Source organism: Heterodontus francisci, chromosome 42 (assembly GCF_036365525.1).
Source record: "Heterodontus francisci isolate sHetFra1 chromosome 42, sHetFra1.hap1, whole genome shotgun sequence".
Lineage (NCBI taxonomy): Eukaryota > Metazoa > Chordata > Chondrichthyes > Heterodontiformes > Heterodontidae > Heterodontus > Heterodontus francisci.
The window spans coordinates 12,976,799-12,992,582 of record NC_090412.1 but is presented as its reverse complement, the minus strand read 5'-3'; the positions used below and the strand labels follow the sequence as shown (position 1 = coordinate 12,992,582).

General features: G+C 42.8%; 1 protein-coding gene across 6 annotated transcripts in view; it reads right to left on the bottom strand.

The window, feature by feature from the left end:
- kcnma1a (potassium large conductance calcium-activated channel, subfamily M, alpha member 1a) overlaps positions 1-15,784 on the bottom strand; it is a 787,618-nt gene that overhangs the window by 171,242 nt on the left and 600,592 nt on the right. For all 6 annotated transcript variants that reach the window (XM_068020590.1, XM_068020585.1, XM_068020588.1 and 3 more), the window contains one exon: positions 14,464-14,619. In XM_068020590.1, the coding sequence (XP_067876691.1) occupies positions 14,464-14,619 (156 nt within the window). The remainder of the gene's footprint in view (positions 1-14,463; positions 14,620-15,784) is intronic.

The window sequence follows — 15,784 nt, the reverse complement described above, 5'->3', positions numbered from 1 at the left end:
TGGGACATAAATGCCCTTTTGGATAAAACATTTGCGTTCAAATTTCATCTAATTGTAAATCCAATTTGCTTACAACATGGTACATCAAACACAATTTGAAATGTTTGGAAGATCTGCATTTTAACCCAACAGTTCCTGATGTCAAGATATGTTGGCTCTGAAAAGCAGACAAGAGCATAATTATAATGTCTTCCATGGGTAAAAGTCTGACAAACTCTACCAAAATTATTAGTCATTGTTTCATGAAATTTTTTTTATTATAAATGTATGCTGAACTTTACAAATATATTAAAAGTCAAATTCTTTTTCATTTCTTGCCAAATGTTAAATACAAATAAAAGGTTCCATATGAATACTGTAGAAACTGGAGGAATAAATCAGATGATTCTGGTTTCTGTGTTTGCTTTAAAATGAATAATACAGCAGGCAGTCAAAATGAATCATACTGTTTAAGGTCCAACATAATGGATAAGATCTGTTTTATTTTCCTAAAATTGCAAAACCAAGGCCTTAGCTGATGGAAGCTTCAGGCACATTAACCATTTGTGGGAAAGGGAATGTGGCCAAGGTTGAAATGTAAAATGTGGTTACCCTGAAATCTAGTGTATTGGCCACAATGCTTATACAGTCCATCTGTAATACTGCATAAATTGCACCACCAGGTTATGAACAGCTAGAGGAAGGTACGATTAATGTGTCGAATTTTAGAATATTTCATCGCGTTTCAAAACCTAAGCTACAAAACACAAGGGAAAGTTTCCTTTGGGTGCCCTGCAGAGTAAAATCATAAATATGCTCTTTACAAACAAGTTTATGATTTTGTTATCCATGCCTTTGTTACCTCCAAATTCTATGATTGCAATTGGTTCCTGGCCCAAGAATGCCTTGAGCATAAAATTCTCATCCTTGTGTTCAAATCTCTCCCCTCCCCTTCTCTGTAACCTCCTCCAGTGCTACAAGCCTCCGTGATCTCTGCACTCCTCCAATTTTGGCCTGTTGCACATCCCGATTTTCATCGCCTCACCACTGGTGACCGTGCCTTCAACTGCCTCAGCCTCAAGTTCTGGAATTCTCTCCTTAAACCAATCTGCCCTCATTCGAGATGCTCCTTAAATTTGACCACTTTGATAAAGCTTTTGGTCACCTGTCCTAATATCCCTTTATGTGGTTAGGTATCAAATTTTGTCTGATTATACCCCTGTGGAGCATGTTGAGATATTTTTACTACGTTAAAAATGTTATATAAATACAAGTTGTTGTTGTTATACATAGCACTGATAGTGCAGGACATAGTTTTCAGAATAAATGCTTTGCAACAATTACTACCAACACAGGATTGGCAGAATTCAAACCAAGTTTGGACAACATTGAGACACATTTTACATGTCCAATTGCTCACCATCTATCTGCACCTCATGAAGCAGAGCTGAGCCATGTCAGCCAAGCAGGTCCCAGGGCCTGTGCTGTCTTACCTGATCCCATCAGAGACAAAAGTGTGTTTGGGGGGGTGGGGATGTGGTGACAGGGAGGGGAAGATTGCACTCCAGTCTGAAACATGCATATAGACATCAGGTGAGGAGAAGGTCAGGCTCATCAATCGGCATAAATGAAAAGCTCACTGACATTTATTGACGATATTTATGCATGAAGAATCATTATTTGGACAAGGTATCAGAGGGTAATAGCACCAGTAGCACCATACCCAAAACATGCGTCAGTGTCTTGGTGACAGAAGTATGTCAAGGCATATTTAAAAAGGGCTTAAAAAAACACACTAAAAGAGCAAGGAAATAATTAAAGGGGAGGTTGTGGAAACAACAACTTATTGAACTATCTCCAAGTCAGAAGTGACATGAAATGTCCTGCTTTATCTTTTACATCTATATATTAAGAATCTGCATGTATTTCTTATCAACCTTTTCCATTTACACCCTTTCACCAATGGTGGGCTGTAGTATTCCAGTTTTGTGTTTGCCAGCTACTTGGTATGTAGTGCAGGAAAACTCATAGGGGTCAAGGTTAACTTTTGGAATGCACAGCCTGTCCCGGGGTTGAAGAGGCTGGATCAATTTTGAGGTCTGGGACTGAAACCAGCAAGTAGCCAACGTCAAATAGACATCCCAATTCAGACTGTCATGATATCAGTTAGAGAATCTGGAACCAGTTGTTGTACTCTATACAAGGGTATACAACAACAGATCAGGGACGATGTCTGCCACATGGGACAGATGCTGGTCCTCTGACATCTCCACCGCCATCCCAAAGCCTTTTGGAGGAGGTAATGCACGTGCTTTATAAAAATGTTACGTAAAACCAGCAACACTTCTGCACATGACTCCAAGATGTCCTCAGGAGTTCTGGGACCAGCATCCAGTTCCTCTATGGCCAAGATGGCCCCAAATCCAAAGCACTACTTTTTAAAGGATCCTGAAACTGTCTGATCCTTCTGATGCATAATAATTTGTAGATGTCAATTGAACAAAGAGATCTTTTTACAACACAGATTAAGGTAAATTATCATAGATTGCAGTAATAAACTTGTTTTACAATTACTTTTACTTTGATATATATTCCATTAGTAACCAGAAATTCAATATTGTATGGAAAACTTCACATTTTGTCTACTTTTCACGAGCTATTTATCTTCAAATGCAACATACTGAGGGTACAGGCACCGATCTGTACGTTGGAAGTAACAATCCTGTACCTGAAGAGATTTCTTTTATTTATTTGTTTCTGCTTTCTTCTTACTCCACTTCATGCCAGTTTTCCAGTGTCACTTCATGTGTAGAATTGAATCCTTCAATATCTTGGCTGTTCACTCTCCAAGATACAACTGTTGCAAATTTCTGTCACTTGTGGTGTCTTAACCTGCAGGAGCTGATATCCTTATATCCACGTGGAGGATCATCATCATCGGCAATCCCTCACATTGAGGATGATTCTTCCTTGCGTACGGCTAGATGGAAGTGAGATATCAGTGTTGGTTGTAGGTTTGCAGATGGTTTATGAGCCCTATCTTAGCCCTGCAGGCTCTCCCACAGCAAGGACATTGGTTATCGGCCGGTAGATGGGGTGGCGGATTGTTGGCTCGAGCAGTTGTCCTCTCTTTCCGCCTCTCTCTCGCCATTCTCTCTCAGTGGCTCATAGATAGGAAGATTTTGACATAATTTTTGATGATAGAACGCTATTTTGGTTGTGATTGGGCATCTGCTTCTCATATGATGTTAAAAGAACAGACCTTCATAGAGGCTTTGAGATTGTCTTTGGAATGCTTCCTTTGGCTCTTGTGTGAACAGGCTTCTTGGCATACAGCACCTGTCTGGGCTGTCTTAAGTGGGGCATTCTGATGATATGCCCCATCCATCTCAGCTGACGTGAGATCATCATGTCCTCTATACCTGGCATATGTGTCTTGGAGGATGCTCATGTTTGTTCTTTTGTCCTCCCACTTGATTCGCAAGATCCTTCTAAGACAGCATTCTAGGGCTTTGATATAGCGTCTATAAGTTGTCCAAGCTTCTGTACTGTGGAGAAGCGTTGGGAGAACCACTGCCTGACAGATATTGAGTTTTAATCATTGAAATCCATCATTACTCATACATGCCAAGAAATCCTCAGACACACCAACAAAAGACACCCAGACTGTTTTGATGAAAGCATTACAGAAATATGCAAACTCACTGATTGTAAACGGACAGCATTCCAAACCTGGCAACAGGATCCAATCTCTACAGAGAAGAAGCTCGACCACCAGTCAAAGCTAAAGTTCAAAGAACCACCCACAATTTAAAGAACAAATGGTGGACAGAGAAGGCTGAAGAAATTCAACTCCTCGCTGACATGCATGCCTTTTTCAAGGCAACCAAAGGGATCTTATGGATCCTCAACACATGGACCAATACTGGTAAGATCCAAAGATGGCAAGACGACCCTTGAAGACACAAACATTATCAACACCTGCTGGAAAGAGCACTGGAAAGAGAACTACTCAATCTTAAGTCCATGGCAGATATGCACCTGCTGGAGACTTCCAACAACGCACAGAGGTGAGCTAGACGATGATGCAATGATCGAAGTAATAACTACCGTCAACTATATGAACAAGAAAACTTCTGGTCCAAACAATATCCCTGTGGAAGTACTGAAACACAGAGGAGACCTCTCAGATACATGCCCTATTTGTGAAGCTCTGGCAGAATGAAGAAATTCCAAGTGACCTTAGTGAGACCATGATAGAAACATAGAAAACAAGAGCAGGAGTAGGGCATTCAGCCCTTTGAGCCTGCTCCGCCATTCATTATGATCATCCAACTCAGTAACCTGTTCCCCCTTTCACCCCATATCCTTTGATCCCTTTAAACCCAAGAGCTATATCTAACTCCTCCATGGAAACATACAATGTTTGGGCCTCAAATGCTTTCTGTGGTAGCGAATTCCACAGGTTCACCACTCTCTGGGTGAAGAAATTTCTCCTCATCCCAGTCCTGAATGGTTGACCCCGTATCCTTAGACTATGACCCCTGGTTCTGGACTCCTCCACCATCAGGAACGTCCTTCCTGCATCTACCCTGTCAAGTCCTGTTAGAATTTTATAGGTTTCTATGAGATTCCCCCCTCACTTTTCTGAACTCCAGTGAATATAATCCTAACCGACTCAATCTCTGCTCATACATCAGTCCTGCCATCCCAGGAATCAGTCTGGTAAACCTTTGCTGCACTCCCTCTATAGCAAGAACATCCTTCCTCAGATAAGGAGACCAAAACTGCACACAATATTCCAGGTGTGGCCTCACCAAGGCCCTGTATAATTGCAGCAAGGCATCCCTGCTCCTGTATTCGAATCCTCTCGCTATGAAGATGCCTTTTTTACCACTTGTTGGACCTGCATGCTGACCTTTAGCGACTGGTGTACAAGAACACCCAGGTCTTGTTGTATATTCCCCTCTCTCAGTTTATAGTCATTCAGATAATAATCTGCCTTCCTGTTTTTGCTACCAAAGTGGAAAACCTCACATTTATCCACATTATACTGCATCTGCCATGCATTTGCCCACTCACTCAAGTTGTCCAAATCACCCTGAAGCCTCTCTGCATCCTCCTTACAACTCACCCTCCCACCCAGTTTTTTCACATCTGCAAATTTGGAGATATTACATTTAGTTCCCTCATCTAAATCATTAATATATATTGTGAATAGCTGGGGTCCTAGCACCGTACCCCACTAGTCACTACCTGCCATTTGGAAAAAGACCCATTTATCCCTACTCTTTGTTTCCTGTCCGCCAACCAATTTTCTATCCATCGCAATACACCACCCCAATCCCATGCGCTTTAATTTTACATGCTAATCTCTTATGTGGGACTTTGTCAAAAGCCTTCTGAAAATCCAAATAAACCACATCCACTGGCTCCCCCTCATCAACTCTACTAGCTACATCCTCCAAGAATTCAAGTAGATTTGTGAAGCATGATTTCCCTTTCGTACATCCATGCTGACTCTGTCCGATTCTACCACTGTTCTCCAAGTGTTCTGCTATAAAATCTTTGATAATGGACTATGGACTCTAGAATCTTTCCACTACCCACGTCAGGCTGACTGGTCTATAATTCCCTGCTTTCTCTCTACCTCCCTTTTTAAATAGTGGGGTTACATTAGCTACCCTCCAATATGTAGGAACTGTTCCAGAGTCTATAGAATCTTGGAAGATGGCCACTATTTCTATTATTCCACTATTTCTAGGGCCACTTCCTTAAGTACTCTGGGATGCAGAGCATCAGGCCCTGGGGATTTATCGGCTTTCAATCCCATCAATTTCCCCAACACCATTTCTCTACTAATACTGATTCCCTTCAGTTCTTCTCTCTCACTCAACCCTGTGTTGCTCAACATTTATGGTATGATATTTGTCTCCTCCTTCGTGAAGACAGAACCAAAGCATGCATTTAGTTGGTCAGCCATTTCTTTGTTCCCCATAATAAATTCCCTTGTTTCTGACTGTAAAGGACCAACATTTGTCTTCACTAATATTTTTCTCTTCACATACCTGTAGAAACTTTTACAGGCAGTTTGTATGTTCCCCGCAAGGTTGCTCTCATACTCTATTTTTCCCTAGGTATTTACTTAAATGTAAGGGGTATAGTAAATAAAGCTGATGAGCTGAGGGCGCAGATAGAGACATGGCAACACGATATCATTGCTATAATGGAGCAAGAATGGCAGCTCAACATCCCTGGATATAGAATTTTCAGGCAGGATAGAGAGGGGAATAAAAACAGACGGGGTGTAGCATTATTGGTTAAGGAATCAATAACAGCTGTGAGGAAGGATGATGATATCTGAAATGAATCATCAAATAAGGCCATATGAACGGAGCTCAGAAATAAAAAAGGGGCAGCCACACCACTAGGAGTGTATTATAGACCCCCAAATAGTGAGAGGGAGATAGAAGAACAAATATGTAGGCAAATTTCTGAGTGCAAAAACTATAGGGCAATAATAGTTGGGAATTTCAACTACCCTATAAACTGGGATACAAACAGTGTGAACGGCACAAAATTCTTGAACTGCATTCGAGAGAACTTTTTTAGCCAGCACGTAACAAGCCCAACGAGAAGAGGCGCAATTCTAGATTTGGTCTTTGGTAATGAAGCTGGGCGAGTGGATGAAGTAGCAGTGGGTAACCATTTTGGAGATAGTGACCATAATACAGTTAGTTTTAGCATAATCATGGAAAAGGACAAAGATAAAACAGGAGTAAAAGTTCTAAATTGGGGCAAGGCAAATTTTACGAAACTGAGAGGTGATCTGGCAAAATTGGACTGGATATAACTACTTGAAGGAAAATCAGTGGCAAACCAGTGGGAGGCATTCAAAAGCGAGATTCTACGGGCACAGTGTAGGCATGTCCCCACAAGGATAAAGGGTGGTACAGCCAAATCTAGAGCCCCTGGTTATCTAGAAGCTTACAGAGTATGTTAAAGCAGAAAAAGAAAGCTTATGACAATCACAAAAAACTTAATACTTTAGAAAGCCTAGAACAGTATAGAAAGTGCAGGGGTGAAGTAAAAAAGGAAATTAGAAAAGCAAATTATTGGCAGGTAAAAATCAAGGAAAATCCAAAGATGGTTTATTAGTACATTAAGAGCAATAGGATAACTAAGGAAAGTATCAGAGAGATGTACAAGGGAACTTATGCATGGATGCAGAAGATGTGGGCAGGGTTTTAATTAGTTTTTTGTCTCTGTCTTCACAAAGGAGAGGGATGATGCAAACATTGTAGTTAAAGAGGAGTGTGAAATATTAGATAGGATAAGCATAATGAGAGAGGAAGTACTAGAGGGTCTGACATCCTTGAAAGTGGATAAATCGCGAGGGCTGGATGCATTGCATCCCAGGTTGTTAAAGGAAGCCAGGGAGGAAAGAGCAGATGTGAAGACCATCTTCAAATCCTCACTGGATACGGGCGAGGTGCCAGAGGATTGGAGATCTGGGAACGTTATACCATTGCTTAAAAAGGGTGCGAGGGATAGGCCAAATAATTATAGGCTGGTTAGTCTGACCTCAGTGGTGGGTAAATTATTAGAATCAATTCTGAGGGACAGGATAAACTGCCACTTAGAAAGGCACAGATTAATCAGGGATAGTCAGCATGGATTTGTTAAGGGAAGGTCATGTCTTACTAACTTGAGTTTTTTTTGAGTAAGTAACTAGGAGGATTGATGAGGGTAGCGCAGTGGATGTAGTCTACATGGATTTTAGTAAGGCATCTGACATGGCAGACTGGTCAATAAAATGAAAGCCCATGGGATACAGAGGAATGTGGCAGGTTGGATCCAAAATTGGCTCAGTGACAGGAAATAAAGGGCAGTAGTCATCGGATGTTTTTGCGAATGGAAAGCGGTTTCCAGTGGCTTCCACAGGACTCAGTGTTGGGTCCCTTGCTGTTTGTGGTATATATTAATGATTTGGACTTAAATGTGGGAGGCATGATTGGGAAATTTGCTGATGACACAAAAATTGGCCATGTAATTGATAGTGAAGAGGATAGCTGCAGACTACAGAAAGAAAAATTGTAGTTCCAGTGTACAGGCTGTTGAGAGTAGTGAGGTAGGGGATAAGGTTACAGGGACGCAAGAGGGCACTGGCAAGCAAGAACTTGGTTTAAAGTGTGTCTACTTCAACGCCAGGAGCATCCGGAATAAGGTGGGTGAGCTTGCAGCATGGGTTGGTACCTGGGATCCTGATGTTGTGGCCATTTCAGAGACATGGGTAGAGCAGGGGCAGGAATGGATGTTGCAGGTTCCGGGATTTAGATGTTTCAGTAAGAACAGAGAAGAGGGTAAAAGAGGGGGGGGTGTGGCATTGTTAATCAAGGAAAGTATTACAGCGGCAGAAAGGACGTTTGAGGACTCGTCTACTGAGGTAGTATGGGCCGAGGTTAGAAACAGGAGAGGAGAGGTCACCCTGTTGGGAGTTTTCTATAGACCTCCGAATAGTTCCAGAGATGTAGAGGAAAGGATAGCGAAGATGATTCTCGACAGGAGCGAGAGTAACAGGGTAGTGGTTATGGGGGACTTTAACTTTCCAAATATTGACTGGAAATACTATAGTTCGAGTACTTTAGATGGGTCTGTTTTTGTCCAGTGTGTGCAGGAAGGTTTTCTGACACAGTATGTGGACAGGCCAACCAGGGGCGATGCCACATTGGATTTGGTACTGGGTAATGAACCCGGCCAGGTGTTCGATTTAGATGTAGGTGAGCACTTTGGCGATAGTGATCACAATTCGGTTAGGTTTACCTTAGCGATGGGCAGGGACAGGTATATACCGCAGGGCAAGAACTATAGCTGGGGGATTAGGCAAGATTTAGGATGTGTAGGATGGGGAAGGAAACTGCAGGGGATGGGCACAAACGAAATGTGGAGCTTATTCAAGGTGCAGCTAATGCGTGTCCTTGATAAGTATGTACCTGTCAGGCAGGGAGGAAGTTGTCGAGCGAGGGAGCCGTGGTTTACTCAAGAAGTTGAAGCGCTTGTCAAGAGGAAGAGGGTGGCTTATGTTAGGATGAGACGTGAAGGCTCAGTTAGGGCGCTTGAGAGTTACAAGCTAGCCAGGAAGGATCTAAAGGGAGGGCTAAGAAGAGCAAGGAGAGGACACGAGAAGTCATTGGCGGATAGGATCAAAGAAAACCCTAAGGCTTTCTATAGGTATATCAGGAATAAAAGAATGACTAGAGTTAGAACAGGGCCAATCAAGGATAGTAGTGGGAAGTTGTGTGCGGAATCAGAGGAGATAGGGGAAGCGTTAAATGAATATTTTTCGTCAGTATTTACAGTAGAAAAAGAAAATGTTGCCGAGGAGATTACTGAGATACAGCCTACTAGGCTAGATGGGATTGAGATTCACAAGGAGGAGGTGTTAGCAATTTTGGAAAGAGTGAAAATAGATAAGTCCCCTGGGCCAGATGGGATTTATCCTAGGATTCTCTGGGAAGCCAGGGAGGAGATTGCAGAGCCGTTGTTGTTGATCTTTATGTCGTCATTGTCGACAGGAGTAGTGCCGGAGGACTGGAGGATAGCAAATGTTGTCCCCTTGTTCAACAAGGGGAGTAGAGACAGCCCTGGTAATTATAGACCTGTGAGCCTTACTTCGGTTGTGGGTAAAATGTTGGAAAAGGTTATAAGAGACAGGATTTATAATCATCTTGAAAAGAATAAGTTCATTTGCGATAGTCAGCACGGTTTTGTGAAAGGTAGGTCGTGCTTCACAAACCTTATTGAGTTTTTCGAGAAGGTGACCAAACAGGTGGATGAGGGTAAAGCCGTGGATGTGGTGTATATGGATTTCAGTAAGGCGTTTGATAAGGTTCCCCACGGTAGGCTATTGCAGAAAATACGGAAGTATGGGGTTGAAGGTGATTTAGAGCTTTGGATCAGAAATTGGCTAGCTGAAAGAAGACAGAGGGTGGTGATTGATGGCAAATGTTCATCCTGGAGTTTAGTTACTAGTGGTGTACCGCAAGGTTCTGTTTTGGGGCCACTGCTGTTTGTCATTTTTATAAACGACCTGGATGAGGGTGTAGAAGGGTGGGTTAGTAAATTTGCGGATGACACGAAGGTCGGTGGAGTTGTGGATAGTGTCGAAGGGTGTTGTAGGGTACAGAGGGACATAGATAGGCTGCAGAGCTGGGCTGAGAGATGGCAAATGGAGTTTAATGCGGAGAAGTGTGAGGTGATTCACTTTGGAAGGAGTAACAGCAATGCAGAGTACTGGGCTAATGTGAAGATTCTTGGTAGTGTAGATGAGCAGAGAGATCTTGGTATCCAGGTACATAAATCCCTGAAAGTTGCTACCCAGGTTAATAGGGCTGTTAAGAAGGCATATGGTGTGTTAGCTTTTATTAGTAGGGGGATCGAGTTTCGGAGCCACGAGGTCATGATGCAGCTGTACAAAACTCTGGTGAGGCCGCACCTTGAGTATTGCGTGCAGTTCTGGTCACCGCATTATAGGAAGGATGTGGAAGCTTTGGAAAGGGTGCAGAGGAGATTTACTAGGATGTTGCCTGGTATGGAAGGAAGGTCTTACGAGGAAAGGCTGAGGGACTTGGGGTTGTTTTCGTTAGAGAGAAGGAGGAGGAGAGGTGACTTAATAGAGACATACAAGATAATCAGAGGGTTAGATAGGGTGGATAGTGAGAGTCTTTTTCCTCGGATGAGGATGGCAAACACGAGGGGACATAGCTTTAAGTTGAGGGGTGAAAGATATAGGACAGATGTCAGAGGTAGTTTCTTTACGCAGAGAGTAGTAGGGGCGTGGAACGCCCTGCCTGCAACAGTAGTAGACTCGCCAACTTTAAGGGCATTTAAGTGGTCATTGGATAGACATATGGATGTAAATGGAATAGTGTAGGTCAGATGATCGGCGCAACATCGAGGGCCGAAGGGCCTGTACTGCGCTGTAATATTCTAATTCTAATATCAATGTTTTGGTTGAGTGGACAGAAAAGTGGCAAATGGAATTCAATCCAGCGAACTGTGAGGTAATGCATTTGGGAAGGGCAAACAAATCGAGGGAATACACAATAAACGGGAGGATATTGAGAGGGGTAGAAGAAGTGAGAGACCTTGGAGTCCACAGGTCTCTGAATGTGGCAGGACAGGTAGATAGAGTGGTGAAGGAGGCATATGGAATGCTTTCCTTTATTGGCCGAGGTAAAGAATATAAAAGCAGGGATGTAATGCTAAAACTGTATGAAATGCTGGTTCAGCCACTGCTGGAGTATTGCATACAGTTCTGGCCACCACATTACAGAAAGGACATATTTGCTCTGCAGACAGTACAGAGGAGATTTACAAGAATGTTGTCAGGGCTTGAAAGTTGCAGCTATGAGGAAAGATTGGATCCGCTATGCTTGTTCTCCTTAGAACAGAGGAGGCTGAGGGGTGACTTAATTGAGGTGTACAAAATTATGAGGGGCCTAGATAGAGTAGACAGGAAGGACCTGTTTCCTCTAGTGGAGAGGTCAATTACTAGGGAACACAGATTTAAGGTGATTGGTATAAGGATTAGAGGGGACATGAGGAAAAACATTTTCACCCAGAGGGTGGTGGGTGTCTGGAATTCACTGCTAGGAATGGTGGTGGAGGCAGAAACCCTCAACTCATTTAAAAAGGTACCTGGACATGCAGCTGAAGTGCTGTAACCTACAAGGCTATGGACCAGGTGCTGGAAGATGGCATTAGATTGGGCGGCTAGTTTTCCGGCCGGCGCAGACATGATGGGCTGAAAGGACTCCTGTGCCGTGATTTTTCTTTGATTCAATGTTGCACTTGCGTGTTAGCTACTTTATGTGCTCAGGACTCTGGATGGGGCTTGAACCCACAACATTCTGACTCAGAGGCTGAAGTGCTACCCACTGAGCCAAGACTGACACCTTGCTATTTTCCACATGGTATGCATTTGACAGTCTGAATTTCAAGCTCAAAATGATAGAAATGATTGGTATAAATCTGTGAACTTCAACATTAGTTAAGTGATCATTAACATTTAATGACAAGCCTTGCAAATCACTGCGATCCTGAAGTGCTGGTATTGTGTTCTACAAAGGGTTTATCCACTTCGTATCATGTTTTGGAATGCAGGCACTGTGTGAGACCCAGCGGTGCAATGCACATAGATTAAAGAGCAATAACACATGCAATGATTTTATTAGGGACGCATCAACTTGTATTAAACTAAAACTCTTGCTTTGCTTCCCCAGGACAGTACTTCAAACTGGTGGCCTGAGTTTCACATTGGAATCCTGATATACTGCCAGCTGAATATCTTGAAAGCTGCATAAAAAATGCCCCCAGCAGCATACTGCAGTCCGCATACAAAAGAACCATCCTTTATTGCTTCTCGACACAGCAGAGTAGCACATGAATTGGAGGTGTACAAGAATCATTATAAATGCATTATGGTCTATTTAAGTATCAAATTTATAAACTTAGATTTTTAAAATCCCTGCATATTTACTTATATGGAATACACTCTCCGTCAAGGCTACAAGATAAGAGTGGTTTGACAAATGCACCATCCTTTAATGGAACCTGCACTGTAAACAACATCTACTAAATACTTGCAACAGTTCATGACTGATGGTAGTCCAGTATCATCCTTCTAAATATATATTTTTATGGGCTACAGATTACTAAGGGAAGGATCTTAGAGTTTCGATAGTATTCTTATGGTGTAACATTTGGTTCTCAGTGTTATTTAACTGATGTGGTTACATTACCGCCCAATCCAGATCTTCAATGAGTTATATTTTAGAGCAGAGAAACAGGCCACTCACTGGCCTGTGCCAGTGTTTATGCTGCACATGAGCCTCCTCCTACTTCATCTAATCTCATCAACATATCCTTCTATTCCATTCTCCCTCACGTACTTATCAAGCTTCCCCTTTAATGCAGCTAATCCTCCTGCAGTGAGCTAGTGTTTGGCCACAGTGCATGGGGGTAAAGGTGCTATTGTGTCAGAAAACGACGATGCCAAGCATTGGCACCACGTGGATACTGAAAAGGTGCAACTGTGTTTACAGCACTGGTGTGGGAACTGTACTGGTAGTCTGCAATTTATGAAGCACATGCACAATCAAGGAGAAACAGATCTTTGTTTTTCCCTCCCTCAACGGGAATATAAAAAATAAATCTCCTTAAAAGCATCTCAGTCTTTGGACCCCGACAAACAGAGACATTGCTGAAATTTGCTCATTACTGGCCATACTAGCCTGAACTTCTTATTGCTCAGGATAATGACTGCTCCCACTATAGAACATAGAACAGTACAGTACAGGCCCTTCGGCCCACGATGTTGTGCCGACCCTTTTACCTACTCTTAAGATCAAACTACCTACATACCCTTCATTCTACTATCATCCATGTACCTATCCAAGAGTCGCTTAAATGTCCCTAATGTATCTGCTTCTACTACCACCGCTGGCAGCGCATTCCACGCACCCACCACTCTCTATGTAAAGAACCTACCTCTGACATCTCCCCGAAACCTTCCTCCAATCACCTTAAAATTATGCCCCCTGGTGATAGCCCTTTCCGTCCTGGGAAAAAGTCTCTGGCTATCCACTCTATCTATGCCTCTCATCATCTTGTACCCCTCTATCAAGTCACCTCTCATCCTTCTTCGCTCCAATGAGAAAAGCCCTAGCTCCCTCAATCTTTCTTCATAAGACATGCCCTCCAGTCCAGGCAGCATCCTGGTAAATCTCCTCTGCACCCTCTCTAAAGCTTCCACATCCTTCCTATAATGAGGCGACCAGAACTGAACACAATATTCCAAGCGTGGTTGAACCAGGGCCTGATAGAGCTGCAGCATAACCTCGCGGCTCTTAAACTCAATCCCCCTGTTAATGAAAGCCAACACACCATACGCCTTCTTAACAACCCTATCAACTTGGGTGGAAATCACTGTGATGGTCGTGTTGCAGATCTACAGGAAAAGAAATGTAGAACATAGCCGCTTCTGTAAGGGGTGCTACGCATTTCGATGGGAACCATTGAGGGCTCAATCGGAGATGCACACAGGGACTCCTGCTTGTTTGGCTCTTGCTTATGTAGAGCTTGTGATCCACAAACATACCTAGGTTTCACCCCTTTACTGATTATACACATAACAGCAACCTTTTTTTAAAATAATGCACCATATATATAACCAGTGGACTGTCGGTCTTAACTAAATTAAAGCCTAAGGAAACAACATCAGATTCACGCTCCATTTAGAATATTGCAGCACTGGCACTCATTAAAAGCTGCAGTATGTGAAGGGCACCTGCTGTTAGACAAAAAAAACATGGTAACATCTTCCATCTTTTGTTTTTTCCTTCAAGATATATTCTTTATTCAAAAGGATGACAAGTTGGATGAATGTTTTGTCAGGTTTAATATGAAGAGACAGTACTATACCTTGATAAACGACCTCATGGAGAAGAGGTTGGCCAGCATAGTGGAGAGGCCTGGAGCCAGGCAGCTTTGAGCTATAAAACCCAGCTTCAGTTCAGCTAGGCAGATTGCATCATCCCCTTCCCTCCAATTCCAGCTGGGTATGTTCAGCAGATGGGCCTGATAGCATTGAAAAGCAGAAATAAAAGGGAAGTTACAAATGCAATTCCCTTCATTTTACTCCCAAAAACATCTTGAAAAATGCTTCATGAGACATTACAACAAACTGTCTCCTTTATTTTCCCTGGGAACCCCACACAATAAAGTGGCACCAGAGCGGCATGCAACAAACACGCTGTACTTCAATCTGTATTCACATCTGTTGCCCATTTAAAGCAAGTTCCCCTGGGCCTTTCAAACCTTTCCAATATCATTGGTTAAACTTCTTGTTTTATTTTTATATTGTTCATACAGGAGTGCCAGTGTAGCATTTCTCTTCTGTAATGAACTACAAAAGTATAAGCAGCTGCAGAACTTCCATGGCAGGCGCAGAAGGTGCACTCAATATAAAGCAGCCTCCCTTACTCACCCTGTGCCTGGGCTGTCAGCACTGCATTTTGCTGCCTGACATTTTACAGGTGTGTGGATCCAGGATTTGAAGGGATGTACTTTATGGTCATTTTAAATATATACCATACAAAAAGAAATTACAGCGATGTTCAAAAATAAAGAACAAATCTGAACTGCTGAAATTAAATCTCGGTTAAAATCAAATCCATTGATTAATTTTGGCGTTTAAGAGGTAGGAGAACCTGTGTGTCCATTTATTTTTCAATCCCTGATTTCTGAACAACCTCCTTCCCTGCTCTTCTGGGGGTGGAGAACATTCCCTGTGTGGAGGGAATCACAAATCTATTAATCAAGAACAGGTTTACATTCTCACCACGAGCAACCCCCTGGAGCCCACTAGGGTAGAATACCTTACTGAATTGGCACTTCTTCACGTGCAAGCTCAGACGTGCTGGGTTTAATGGCCAAACTAAATTCTGTCTTCACCCAAAATCCACACATATACCTTCCATAGAGGGCACGGGGTGGAGGACACGAAGTGGGTGGCTGGATGGTCATCAGGAGTTGGAAGGCTTGCTATTTTTTTCCCTTCCTTAGTGTCATTGAGGCCAATTGCAATTCCCCGACCTTGGCTTCAGCTGAATTCACCTGACCAAGCACAAACGAGGAAACTAACCTGGGAACTCCTGTTTCATTACCCTGTCGGATTGTGCCATTACCTACTAAGCTAATGCTCAGCTGAATGACTCCCTTTTAAGCAGGATAACATGGACCA